At 42.1% G+C, this 11,978-nt stretch overlaps 4 protein-coding genes across 4 annotated transcripts; 2 read left to right on the forward strand and 2 right to left on the reverse strand.

The window, feature by feature from the left end:
- Nucleotides 1-3,773: 3,773 nt before the first annotated feature.
- On the reverse strand, nucleotides 3,774-4,487 carry LOC139821400 (uncharacterized). The gene is made up of 2 exons (XM_071792404.1): nucleotides 4,420-4,487; nucleotides 3,774-4,347 (listed from the first exon to the last, which is right to left on the reverse strand). The coding sequence occupies exons 1-2, from the start codon at nucleotides 4,485-4,487 to the stop codon at nucleotides 3,774-3,776; spliced, it is 642 nt and encodes a 213-aa protein (XP_071648505.1).
- Nucleotides 4,345-6,353, reverse strand: LOC139821851 (E3 ubiquitin-protein ligase rnf146-like). The gene has a single exon (XM_071793209.1). The coding sequence runs from the start codon at nucleotides 5,425-5,427 to the stop codon at nucleotides 4,882-4,884; it is 546 nt and encodes a 181-aa protein (XP_071649310.1). The 5' UTR covers nucleotides 5,428-6,353; the 3' UTR covers nucleotides 4,345-4,881.
- Nucleotides 6,354-9,753: 3,400 nt separating this feature from the next.
- LOC139821859 (E3 ubiquitin-protein ligase rnf146-like) lies at nucleotides 9,754-10,957 on the forward strand. Its single transcript, XM_071793223.1, has one exon. The coding sequence runs from the start codon at nucleotides 9,999-10,001 to the stop codon at nucleotides 10,542-10,544; it is 546 nt and encodes a 181-aa protein (XP_071649324.1). The 5' UTR covers nucleotides 9,754-9,998; the 3' UTR covers nucleotides 10,545-10,957.
- LOC139821401 (uncharacterized) lies at nucleotides 10,818-11,978 on the forward strand. The gene is made up of 2 exons (XM_071792405.1): nucleotides 10,818-10,908; nucleotides 11,008-11,978. Exons 1-2 carry the CDS (start codon nucleotides 10,818-10,820, stop codon nucleotides 11,649-11,651), a joined length of 735 nt encoding a protein of 244 aa, XP_071648506.1. The 3' UTR covers nucleotides 11,652-11,978.

An 11,978-nucleotide genomic window follows, 5' to 3' on the forward strand; every position in this document is an offset into this window, starting at 1 on the left:
CACACAAAAATAAAGCCCGACGATAAACAATATCAATTAAATATATTTTCTTCAATAAACACAAACGAACATATCGTATCGGGAAACCAAGGTCGGATCTCGCTCAAATGGCCGGTACCACCGCGGTACTGGGATCGGCCGTTACCGCACGCGCGAAGTGCGTGATGTTCACGCTCGCGAGGCTCCTTTCGCGGGCGAAGCTCTCAAGCGGGTCCCGCAATCCCGATTCTAAGCGCGATGACGCCAATCCGCCCACGTCTTAATCTCCGGATCCCGAACGCTCGGCGATTCTTACACGCCCGACGCAAACGATTCTCATACACTCGACGTAACAATCCTCACGCGCTCGAAATACACGGCTCGCACACGCACGACACAATATATGCAACGCCAGACAATGGCGCGCTCGCGAGATTCCCTTTTGAGCAGACGCGACGATATTTGCCCGCACACACGACGCAAGATATCCGCGAGGCTCGCGATGCACCCCAAGGTGCCCGGCGCGGTCCCTCCCGACACGCACACGAGTAGGTAAGCTAGGCCGGTTCTAACTAGGGAGCAATGAGGGGGGGTGAGGGGCAAGGGGAACCGCGGGCGGGGGGGACCGCAGGGGGGGACCGCGAGGGAGGGGGGAACCGCGCGTTTCGGGCGCCGCGGGGAGGGGAGGGGGGGACCGCGCGTTTCGGGCGCCGCGGGGGGAGCGGGAAGAGGGGAACCGCGCGTTTCGGGCGCCGCGGAAAAGGGGGAAGGGGGAACCGCGTTTTTCGGGCGCCGCGGGGAGGGGAAGGGGGAAACCGCGTTTTCCGGGTCGCGGAGGGGGTCAGCGTTTTCCGGTGTCGCGGGGGAGGAGGGAATCGCGTTTTCCAGCGCCGCTAGGTGGCCGCGTTTTCCGGCGCCGCGGGGCGAGGGAGTCAGCGTTTTCGCCGCGCCGCGGAGCGTTCGCGTTTTTGGGTGCCACGGGGCGAGGGGGTCCGCGATCACGTTTATATTGTAAAAAAATTGCTTACCATCGCTGGATACCATCTCCCGGCTCTCAGTCACCTCCCGCACTGTGTGTCACACAACATTGATTGTCTTTTTATTGTTACATTTATTGTTACACTTATTGTTAGTCTCTTAGCAGTATAGGTCTCTTAATTTTAAATAATATACACTTAAAATATTTTTAAAAATACTGCAGTCTAAACAGTCGATATTTACACGAAAACACACATAGGACACATATTACATGTTGAAATGAGATATAGTGGCCCCCCACACGATGAACAAAAGAGGCCGTTCATCAGAATATACCGCCTGGTGTCATGTTTACGACAAGCATACAGCATCGAGAATAATCCACCGATTCTCACGATGCATGACGCACAAAACTTTGTCTGTCCTGGAGTAAAGTAAAAATACGTGCAGCACATCCTTGTAAGAGGATTTAACGCATTGACTTCAGCCTGATTCATGACTCTGAATATTTCTTCCGAAACATCCTCAGACATTTCACTATCATAACATGAATCGTCTGACAATACTGCATCATCATCATCATCAACTTCCATTCCTTCCTCTTCATTTACTTCCGTTTCTCCAGGCACTTCCATTTCTTCAGGCACTTCCATTTCTTCCTCGTTTGCTTCAACTTCCATTCTTTCTTCTCCTTCAAAGTGCAATTCTTCGAAATCCATTTTTACTTTAATGATGAAACCGCGGTGTTGCACTAACACGTCTAAATCAATTAGACGTTATATTCTCCACCGTCTTCTCGACCGTCCTCTATTCTTTCCCAATATATTTGGTAATAGAGAAACATCCAGTTCGATTGGCGATTGGCGATTCCGATTTCGCGACGGATGCTTTCCAGGAAAAAATCTACAAACGCATATATGCGGCCTCTTTTTTCGCTTCATACGATGTCTCTTTTAAACATTTCATGATCATCAAAATCCCGCCACATTAGTATTTCACGACATTCATAAAATTCGAGAAACTTCCGATGCGATCGGAGATCGGCGATTTCGATTTCCCGACGGATCAGATATCTCGTTACATCGACGGTCCGCGGATCCCCATTCCTCACGAACGGATCGTTGATTTTCACGATCGGTTTCCCTTCAGGATAGAACACTGGTTTGCAAAGTTCTGCATACTCGCTCATATCACGTTAAATTCGGTGGGCCTTGATATACAGTAGCATTAAGATGGCCAGGACGAACCAATTGTCTGTATAAGCCGCACGATCAAGCACGCCAACCGACTGCTCTTACTTCTAGTCCTCGACTACTGAGCGTACCATTAAATTCATTCTTCTACATCTCACTATTGTCACATCGTTTGTTTATCATATCTAATTTCACCATGATCTCAGCATCCATACAATTGCACCTTCCGAAAAATCTGCGATGTGCAGTTTTGCACGTGTGCAATGAAGTCACCGCGAGACATATTCTCGAAAACGATATCGCACCATTAACTTTCAATGGTTTAATCTGTAATACTGCTATTGAACAGCTATTAAACAGCTAAAAACAGCTAAAAACAGCTAAAAACAGCTATCAAACAGCTATCAAACAGCTCTTGAACCGCTATGAAACAACTAAAACAGCTATCAAACAGCTCTTGAACAGCTATGAAACAGCTAAAAACAGCTAAAAACAGCTATCAAACAGCTAAAAACAGCTATCAAATAGCTATTGAACCGCTATGAAACAGCTATCAAACAGCTCTTGAACAGCTATCAAACAACTAAAACAGCTATCTGTATAACAGCGATCTGTATAACTGCGATCTGTATAACTGCTATTAAACCGCTATCAAACTTCTTTTAAACAACTAAAAACAGCTTTTAAACAGCTATCAAACAACTAAAACAGTTATCTGTATAACTGCTATTGAACCGCTATCAAACTTCTTTTAAACAACTAAAAACAGCTTTTAAACAGCTATCAAACAACTAAAACAGTTATCTGTATAACAGCGATCTGTATAACTGCTATTAAACCGCTATCAAACTTCTTTTAAACAACTAAAAACAGCTTTTAAACAGCTATCAAACAACTAAAACAGTTATCTGTATAACAGCGATCTGTATAACAGCGATCTGTATAACTGCTATTGAACCGCTATCAAACTTCTTTTAAACAACTAAAAACAGCTTTTAAACAGCTATCAAACAACTAAAACAGTTATCTGTATAACTGCGATCTGTATAACTGCTATTGAACCGCTATCAAACTATTTTTAAACAACTAAAAACAGCTCTTGAACAGCTAAAACATCTATATTATACTACAAAGTATGTAAGAAAAGGAAATAAAACGTTTATATATACATATATAGTTTATTTCAAAAATCATAATTTTTTCTGGTGTCGCGACCACCAGTTAAATATTTTTAATACATTTTGTAATGCGCTGGGTGAGGGACGATCACGTTCGCGTTTTCAGGCGCCGCGCCGCGGGGAGGGGCGACCGCGTTCGCGTTTTCGCCGCGGAGTCCGCGTGATGTCATACGCTCCCGCTCGCGTTATCTCTCCTTCGCGCGCGGTCTCTCGCTCCCGGCCCCCTCCGTTCGCGCGCGTCTTCTCGTTCGCGCAGTCTCTCTCCCTCGTTCGCGCGTTTTCGCTTACGATTGCGTATCTTTTCTTCGCCAACGATATTTAATCGTTTAGATCTTCGCGATATTTAATTTTAATATTACATTTAAGTAAACGATAAACGAAGACAGCTTAACGACAAGGAACGGTAAATGAAAAGGAAATTTTTTTAACCATATTATATACTTATTTATTTCTCATGTAGCGCAATATACACAATAGTATCTAAAGCGTAGGCTAATAATTCGCAATCAATAATCAAATTTTTATCATAAACTTCACGCAAGATTTTAACTGCATTACATTTATCGATGATCCAATTTTGGCGTAAAATTGTTACAAACTGTTTGAATTTTTCACTTACGCCATGAATATTTTGACATAGTTGAAAATACACATTTTCAACGCAATGTTCTAGTTCGAACAGGAAGAGTACGGTTGACGGTTTCATGTACAAGCTGGTGTCGCACGATGTCAATTTTACAATATCTGCGTCGCGTATTTTAACGAGTTCCAAATCTCGAAACGCTAGCGATGATGGTGCCGGCGACTGCACGAGTCGCTGAATACCTGCACGTTTTTCGATGAATGTCACCCACGTTGCATGAGGCAGAATTATCCGATTGCCTCGGTTATCGCCAATAAGTATATCCACAGAGGACATAGGTCCAGCGTTGATTCCAACATCCAAAAATTTATATGCGGTCGATGTCAAGGCAAATCTCTTTCCCAAAATACGAGGTGTGTAGCGGGGTTTATCAAAACTGAAAAAATACAATTATGTTTATAAAAATTTTTTTTTTGCACAAGTATATACGAAAATTAGCGGTACTTACTCATTGTGCTGTTTCTCACACGTTTCGTCCTGAATCGGAACGTAGTAGTTCGCACCGTGAGTGTTCATCGTATCTGGAGGCTGTTTATTGCAACGTACTCGAACCGTATCGAACTCTCGACTGCGCGCTAATATTCGCCCAAGGTAGCGATTTGGTTGGATCCTTCCACCAGGTCGCGTTCCGTTTCATTGAGATGTTCCATGTTTTTTATACTGTCTTTTTTCACACACTATTTTTAAATCACGCCACAATCTTCGAAGGAGCACTTGCATGTGACTCGGTCACACGCTGAACAATATCATGTGCAATGTTGAACGTGATTGTGCATGCATGTATATACCCGATATCAAGTATTTGTATAATGCTGTATGAAACCATTGAATATAGTTGAGTATGTTGTTAAATATGGATTTGGAATTGGAATCTTCGATCTTAACGGACAAATAATCCATTTTACAAATGTTATTGTACACCCGAGACACCCTTGCACGGAGCATCTTTTTTATCACGTTTGATATTACGTTTGTAACGTGGGTTGTATTTTCTATATTGACATTTCTTTTCAAAGTCAAATACGTAAAGCATGCCACAGATCAAAAGTTCGCATTGCGCGTCACCTAGTTTGTAAATAGTCTCCAGATCATTGCTTGTCCTCGGATCATATTTCCACCAACCATTTCGACCTTTGTAAAACCATTGATACTCTTCCTCAGGATGTTCCGATTCCTTCTGAGGCTCCTCCACTTCCACCAGCTGAGGTCTCTCGAGAAAATCCGGTGGGATCTCTTGACGACACATCGGACACCGCTTGCTCTGATTAGCGACACCCTTTACGCACAGATAGCAGTATATATGGCTGCAGGGTAATCGTGCTGGATGGATACATGGCTGCAGGCATACTGCGCATTCTGGCACAACAGTGGGACCTTCCTTTTCCTCGGAATCCTTATCCTTCTCTTTAATGCCGCCGCCAGATTTCTCCGGCACGTCGAGCTTCGCTTGCGCCATGGCAGGACGAGTCGCGCGACCGCCGACAGGGTCAGAGTCTCATCCGACGAAGCCCGATACAGCTCTTATGCATGAACGACATAGTGCAAGTGCACCATCCGTTGAATAATAAAAAAATAGTACGCACTCTTTTGTATGTAAATTTAGTGCAACGATTTCCTCACGCGACACTATTCTTTCAATGACTTCCTTACGACCATCTTCTTCATCGCTGAAATAATCACTGTCATCCGTTAACGCGCGATTCTCGTATACATCTATATCGAAATTATTGTCATCTTTTTTATCGTGAAAAGTATTCCTCTGTATTGAATACTCGGTACAAAAAAATGTAAAATAACCGCTATACTTTTTTCCAATCGATGTACCGACGCGTAGACTATCAAATCACAGACTGTGATTTTGACTCGCTTCATTCTTTCTTATATACTTTTTCTATTGCCTTTTTTTCTCTCGTTCCAACTAGAGCATCGCGTATCGTTTCTTTTGTTTTAGTGCATGGTGTGCATACACTGCAAATTTTGCAATTTCGCATAAGTCAATGGAGCGATATTGTTTTTTTTTTTTTTTTAAGAACATGTCGCGACATGTCTCGCGATGATTTCATCGAACACGTGCAAAACTGCAAATTTTGCAAATAGCGCCGATGTATGGCTGCTGCAATTATACAGATCAAATCACCGAAAGTCAATGGCATGATATCGTTTTCAAGAACATACGTGTATCGCAATGTTTAAGAACATGTCGCGACATGTCTCGCGATGATTTCATCGAACACGTGCAAAACTGCAAATTTTGCAAATAGCGCCGATGTATGGCTGCTGCAATTATACAGATCAAATCACCGAAAGTCAATGGCATGATATCGTTTTCAAGAACATACGTGTCTCGCAATGATTTCATCGAACACATGCAAAACTGCAAATCGTACATTTTTCGATAAAAAAGCAAACGATGCATCATTAGTAGGATATAAAATGACGAATCTGGGGGGGGGGAGATACGCTCAGTAGTCGAAAATGTCGTGAGTACAACAAATTGTGTTAGAAAAAAGATCGTGTAATAACATGTGTTTTGTAAAAATACCGCGAAAAATTAAATTGAAGAGAGCGACGATAAACATGCAATCAAGAGACAATGCATGTTTCGCATGGTCAATGGTGGCTGCTCTACATCCAGCCGAGAGACATGCAGAACGCGAATCGTCGTATCCACATTACACGTCGGTGCTAAATCTTACAGACATTGAGTTTCCAATGACGTTGGATCAAATTAAACGGTTTGAAAATCACAACAACGTCTCCATCAACGTGTACAGCATCGAGAAAAAAAACAAGGAACTTGCAATCCTACCAATACGTGTTACTGACCGAAAGATGGGCAGACACGTAAATCTGCTGTACGTGCATGACGACAACGTGGGACATTTTGCATGGATTAAGAACCTATCCCGCCTCGTGAGCTCGCAAATCAATCGACACCATGGTTGGAAATACTTTTGCGATCGGTGAGTATACATCCTAATAAATAATAAAAATAATTTTACGTAAAAGATATTAAAAAATTTCATTATTTACAGATGTTTGCACTATTTCTACACGAGCGAGAAATTGGAAGCCCACACCGTCGACAGTCGGGAGATGAACGACTGCGCGATCAAGTTACCGAGCGATAACGATAAGTGGTCGGCCTTTAAGAATCACAGCAGGCATGCATAAGATCCAAATAACACAAGATGTACACCTTGTCCGAAACGAAAATAGCTCTAAGTCCGTACGACAATAAGCGATACATTATACCCGGTTCTACCGAGACGCTGCCATGGGGGGGGGGGGCATTATAAAATGTTATCGTAAATATATATTGTAATTACATTTAGATATGTATGAAAATAAATGACTCATTTGTATGTGTAATATGTTTTTATATTGTAATAAATTTTTACAATACATTATTCTTGTGTATCCATGAATTATGTGAATTATCAAATCTTAACCACTTTACATAAACCTCACCCCTCCCCTTTACGCAAAACTTTTTCAACGAGATACACGTCGGAATTAGCAACGCGATGTAACTCGTATTCGTAGAAGCCGCCGGCGACGAGTTTTCCACAGGAATCTTTTAATAGATACGTCACGGGAATCAGTTTTCTGCACTTTGACGATTCTAAACACCTCCGTGGTCCAATTTGGTATATGTATCCTTTCTTGAAGATTGTCTTGAATTTACTCACGCGTACCGAGTCGCCCATTTTGAATCGCGCGAAAGCATTGAACTATCGGCATGCGACCCATCGATGCTTTCGCGCGATTCAAAATGGGCGACTCGGTACGCGTGAGTAAATTCAAGACAATCTTCAAGAAAGGATACATATACCAAATTGGACCACGGAGGTGTTTAGAATCGTCAAAGTGCAGAAAACTAATTCCCGTGACGTATCTATTAAAAGATTCCTGTGGAAAACCCGTCGCCGGCGGCTTCTACGAATACGAGTTACATCGCGTTGCTAATTCCGACGTGTATCTCGTTGAAAAAGTTTTGTGTAAAAGGGGGGGGGGTGAGGTTTATGTAAAGTGGTTAGGATTTGATAATTCACATAATTCATGGATACACAAGAATAATGTATTGTAAAAATTTATTACAATATAAAAACATATTACACATACAAATGAGTCATTTATTTTCATACATATCTAAATGTAATTACAATATATATTTACGATAACATTTTATAATGCCCCCCCCCCCCCATGGCAGCGTCTCGGTAGAACCGGGTATAATGTATCGCTTATTGTCGTACGGACTTAGAGCTATTTTCGTTTCGGACAAGGTGTACATCTTGTGTTATTTGGATCTTATGCATGCCTGCTGTGATTCTTAAAGGCCGACCACTTATCGTTATCGCTCGGTAACTTGATCGCGCAGTCGTTCATCTCCCGACTGTCGACGGTGTGGGCTTCCAATTTCTCGCTCGTGTAGAAATAGTGCAAACATCTGTAAATAATGAAATTTTTTAATATCTTTTACGTAAAAATTATTTTTATTATTTATTAGGATGTATACTCACCGATCGCAAAAGTATTTCCAACCATGGTGTCGATTGATTTGCGAGCTCACGAGGCGGGATAGGTTCTTAATCCATGCAAAATGTCCCACGTTGTCGTCATGCACGTACAGCAGATTTACGTGTCTGCTCATCTTTCGGTCAGTAACACGTATTGGTAGGATTGCAAGTTCCTTGTTTTTTTTCTCGATGTTGTACACGTTGATGGAGACGTTGTTGTGATTTTCAAACCGTTTAATTTGATCCAACGTCATTGGAAACTCAATGTCTGTAAGATTTAGCACCGACGTGTAATGTGGATACGACGATTCGCGTTCTGCATGTCTCTCGGCTGGATGTAGAGCAGCCACCATTGACCATGCGAAACATGCATTGTCTCTTGATTGCATGTTTATCGCCGCTCTCTTCAATTTAATTTTTCGCGGTATTTTTACAAAACACATGTCATTACACGATTTTTTTTCTAACACAATTTGTTGTACTCACGATTTCCAATTTTCGACTACTGAGCGTATCCCCCCCCCCCAGATTCGTCATTTTATATCCTACTAATGATGCATCGTTTGCTTTTTTATCGAAAAATGTACGATTTGCAGTTTTGCATGTGTTCGATGAAATCATTGCGAGACACGTATGTTCTTGAAAACGATATCATGCCATTGACTTTCGGTGATTTGATCTGTATAATTGCAGCAGCCATACATCGGCGCTATTTGCAAAATTTGCAGTTTTGCACGTGTTCGATGAAATCATCGCGAGACATGTTCTTAAACATTGCGATACACGTATGTTCTTGAAAACGATATCATGCCATTGACTTTCGGTGATTTGATCTGTATAATTGCAGCAGCCATACATCGGCGCTATTTGCAAAATTTGCAGTTTTGCACGTGTTCGATGAAATCATCGCGAGACATGTCGCGACATGTTCTTAAAAAAAAAAAAAAACAATATCGCTCCATTGACTTATGCGAAATTGCAAAATTTGCAGTGTATGCACACCATGCACTAAAACAAAAGAAACGATACGCGATGCTCTAGTTGGAACGAGAGAAAAAAAGGCAATAGAAAAAGTATATAAGAAAGAATGAAGCGAGTCAAAATCACAGTCTGTGATTTGATAGTCTACGCGTCGGTACATCGATTGGAAAAAAGTATAGCGGTTATTTTACATTTTTTTTGTACCGAGTATTCAATACAGAGGAATACTTTTCACGATAAAAAAGATGACAATAATTTCGATATAGATGTATACGAGAATCGCGCGTTAACGGATGACAGTGATTATTTCAGCGATGAAGAAGATGGTCGTAAGGAAGTCATTGAAAGAATAGTGTCGCGTGAGGAAATCGTTGCACTAAATTTACATACAAAAGAGTGCGTACTATTTTTTTATTATTCAACGGATGGTGCACTTGCACTATGTCGTTCATGCATAAGAGCTGTATCGGGCTTCGTCGGATGAGACTCTGACCCTGTCGGCGGTCGCGCGACTCGTCCTGCCATGGCGCAAGCGAAGCTCGACGTGCCGGAGAAATCTGGCGGCGGCATTAAAGAGAAGGATAAGGATTCCGAGGAAAAGGAAGGTCCCACTGTTGTGCCAGAATGCGCAGTATGCCTGCAGCCATGTATCCATCCAGCACGATTACCCTGCAGCCATATATACTGCTATCTGTGCGTAAAGGGTGTCGCTAATCAGAGCAAGCGGTGTCCGATGTGTCGTCAAGAGATCCCACCGGATTTTCTCGAGAGACCTCAGCTGGTGGAAGTGGAGGAGCCTCAGAAGGAATCGGAACATCCTGAGGAAGAGTATCAATGGTTTTACAAAGGTCGAAATGGTTGGTGGAAATATGATCCAAGGACAAGCAATGATCTGGAGACTATTTACAAACTAGGTGACGCGCAATGCGAACTTTTGATCTGTGGCATGCTTTATGTATTTGACTTTGAAAAGAAATGTCAATATAGAAAATACAACCCACGTTACAAACGTAATATCAAACGTGATAAAAAAGATGCTCCGTGCAAGGGTGTCTCGGGTGTACAATAACATTTGTAAAATGGATTATTTGTCCGTTAAGATCGAAGATTCCAATTCCAAATCCATATTTAACAACATACTCAACTATATTCAATGGTTTCATACAGCATTATACAAATACTTGATATCGGGTATATACATGCATGCACAATCACGTTCAACATTGCACATGATATTGTTCAGCGTGTGACCGAGTCACATGCAAGTGCTCCTTCGAAGATTGTGGCGTGATTTAAAAATAGTGTGTGAAAAAAGACAGTATAAAAAACATGGAACATCTCAATGAAACGGAACGCGACCTGGTGGAAGGATCCAACCAAATCGCTACCTTGGGCGAATATTAGCGCGCAGTCGAGAGTTCGATACGGTTCGAGTACGTTGCAATAAACAGCCTCCAGATACGATGAACACTCACGGTGCGAACTACTACGTTCCGATTCAGGACGAAACGTGTGAGAAACAGCACAATGAGTAAGTACCGCTAATTTTCGTATATACTTGTGCAAAAAAAACTTTTATAAACATAATTGTATTTTTTTCAGTTTTGATAAACCCCGCTACACACCTCGTATTTTGGGAAAGAGATTTGCCTTGACATCGACCGCATATAAATTTTTGGATGTTGGAATCAACGCTGGACCTATGTCCTCTGTGGATATACTTATTGGCGATAACCGAGGCAATCGGATAATTCTGCCTCATTCAACGTGGGTGACATTCATCGAAAAACGTGCAGGTATTCAGCGACTCGTGCAGTCGCCGGCACCATCATCGCTAGCGTTTCGAGATTTGGAACTCGTTAAAATACGCGACGCAGATATTGTAAAATTGACATCGTGCGACACCAGCTTGTACATGAAACCGTCAACCGTACTCTTCTTGTTCGAACTAGAACATTGCGTTGAAAATGTGTATTTTCAACTATGTCAAAATATTCATGGCGTAAGTGAAAAATTCAAACAGTTTGTAACAATTTTACGCCAAAATTGGATCATCGATAAATGTAATGCAGTTAAAGTCTTGCGTGAAGTTTATGATAAAAATTTGATTATTGATTGCGAATTATTAGCCTACGCTTTAGATACTATTGTGTATATTGCGCTACATGAGAAATAAATAAGTATATAATATGGTTAAAAAAATTTCCTTTTCATTTACCGTTCCTTGTCGTTAAGCTGTCTTCGTTTATCGTTTACTTAAATGTAATATTAAAATTAAATATCGCGAAGATCTAAACGATTAAATATCGTTGGCGAAGAAAAGATACGCGATCGTGAGCGAAAACGCGCGAACGGGGGAGAGAGACCGCGCGAACGAGAAGACGCGCGCGAACGGAGGGGGCCGGGAGCGAGAGACCGCGCGCGAAGGAGAGATAACGCGAGCGGGAGCGTATGACGTCACGCGGACTCCGCGGCGCGGCGAAAACGCGAACGCGGTCGCCCC

The sequence above is a fragment of the Temnothorax longispinosus genome, chromosome 11, assembly GCF_030848805.1.
Source record: "Temnothorax longispinosus isolate EJ_2023e chromosome 11, Tlon_JGU_v1, whole genome shotgun sequence".
In the NCBI taxonomy this organism is placed as follows: Eukaryota; Metazoa; Arthropoda; class Insecta; order Hymenoptera; family Formicidae; genus Temnothorax; species Temnothorax longispinosus.

What these genes read in the sequence shown, in the direction of transcription:
- LOC139821400 (XM_071792404.1), bottom strand. Translation starts at nt 4,487, where the DNA reads ATGAACACTCACGGTGCGAACTACTACGTTCCGATTCAGGACGAAACG. An exon ending in TGTGAGAAACAGCACAATGA is followed by an intron (nt 4,348 to 4,419) that starts GTAAGTACCGCT and finishes GTATTTTTTCAG; the next exon opens with TTTTGATAAACCCCGCTACA.
- LOC139821851 (XM_071793209.1), bottom strand. Translation starts at nt 5,427, where the DNA reads ATGGCGCAAGCGAAGCTCGACGTGCCGGAGAAATCTGGCGGCGGCATT.
- LOC139821859 (XM_071793223.1), top strand. Translation starts at nt 9,999, where the DNA reads ATGGCGCAAGCGAAGCTCGACGTGCCGGAGAAATCTGGCGGCGGCATT.
- LOC139821401 (XM_071792405.1), top strand. Translation starts at nt 10,818, where the DNA reads ATGAAACGGAACGCGACCTGGTGGAAGGATCCAACCAAATCGCTACCT. An exon ending in GAGAGTTCGATACGGTTCGA is followed by an intron (nt 10,909 to 11,007) that starts GTACGTTGCAAT and finishes CAGCACAATGAG; the next exon opens with TAAGTACCGCTAATTTTCGT.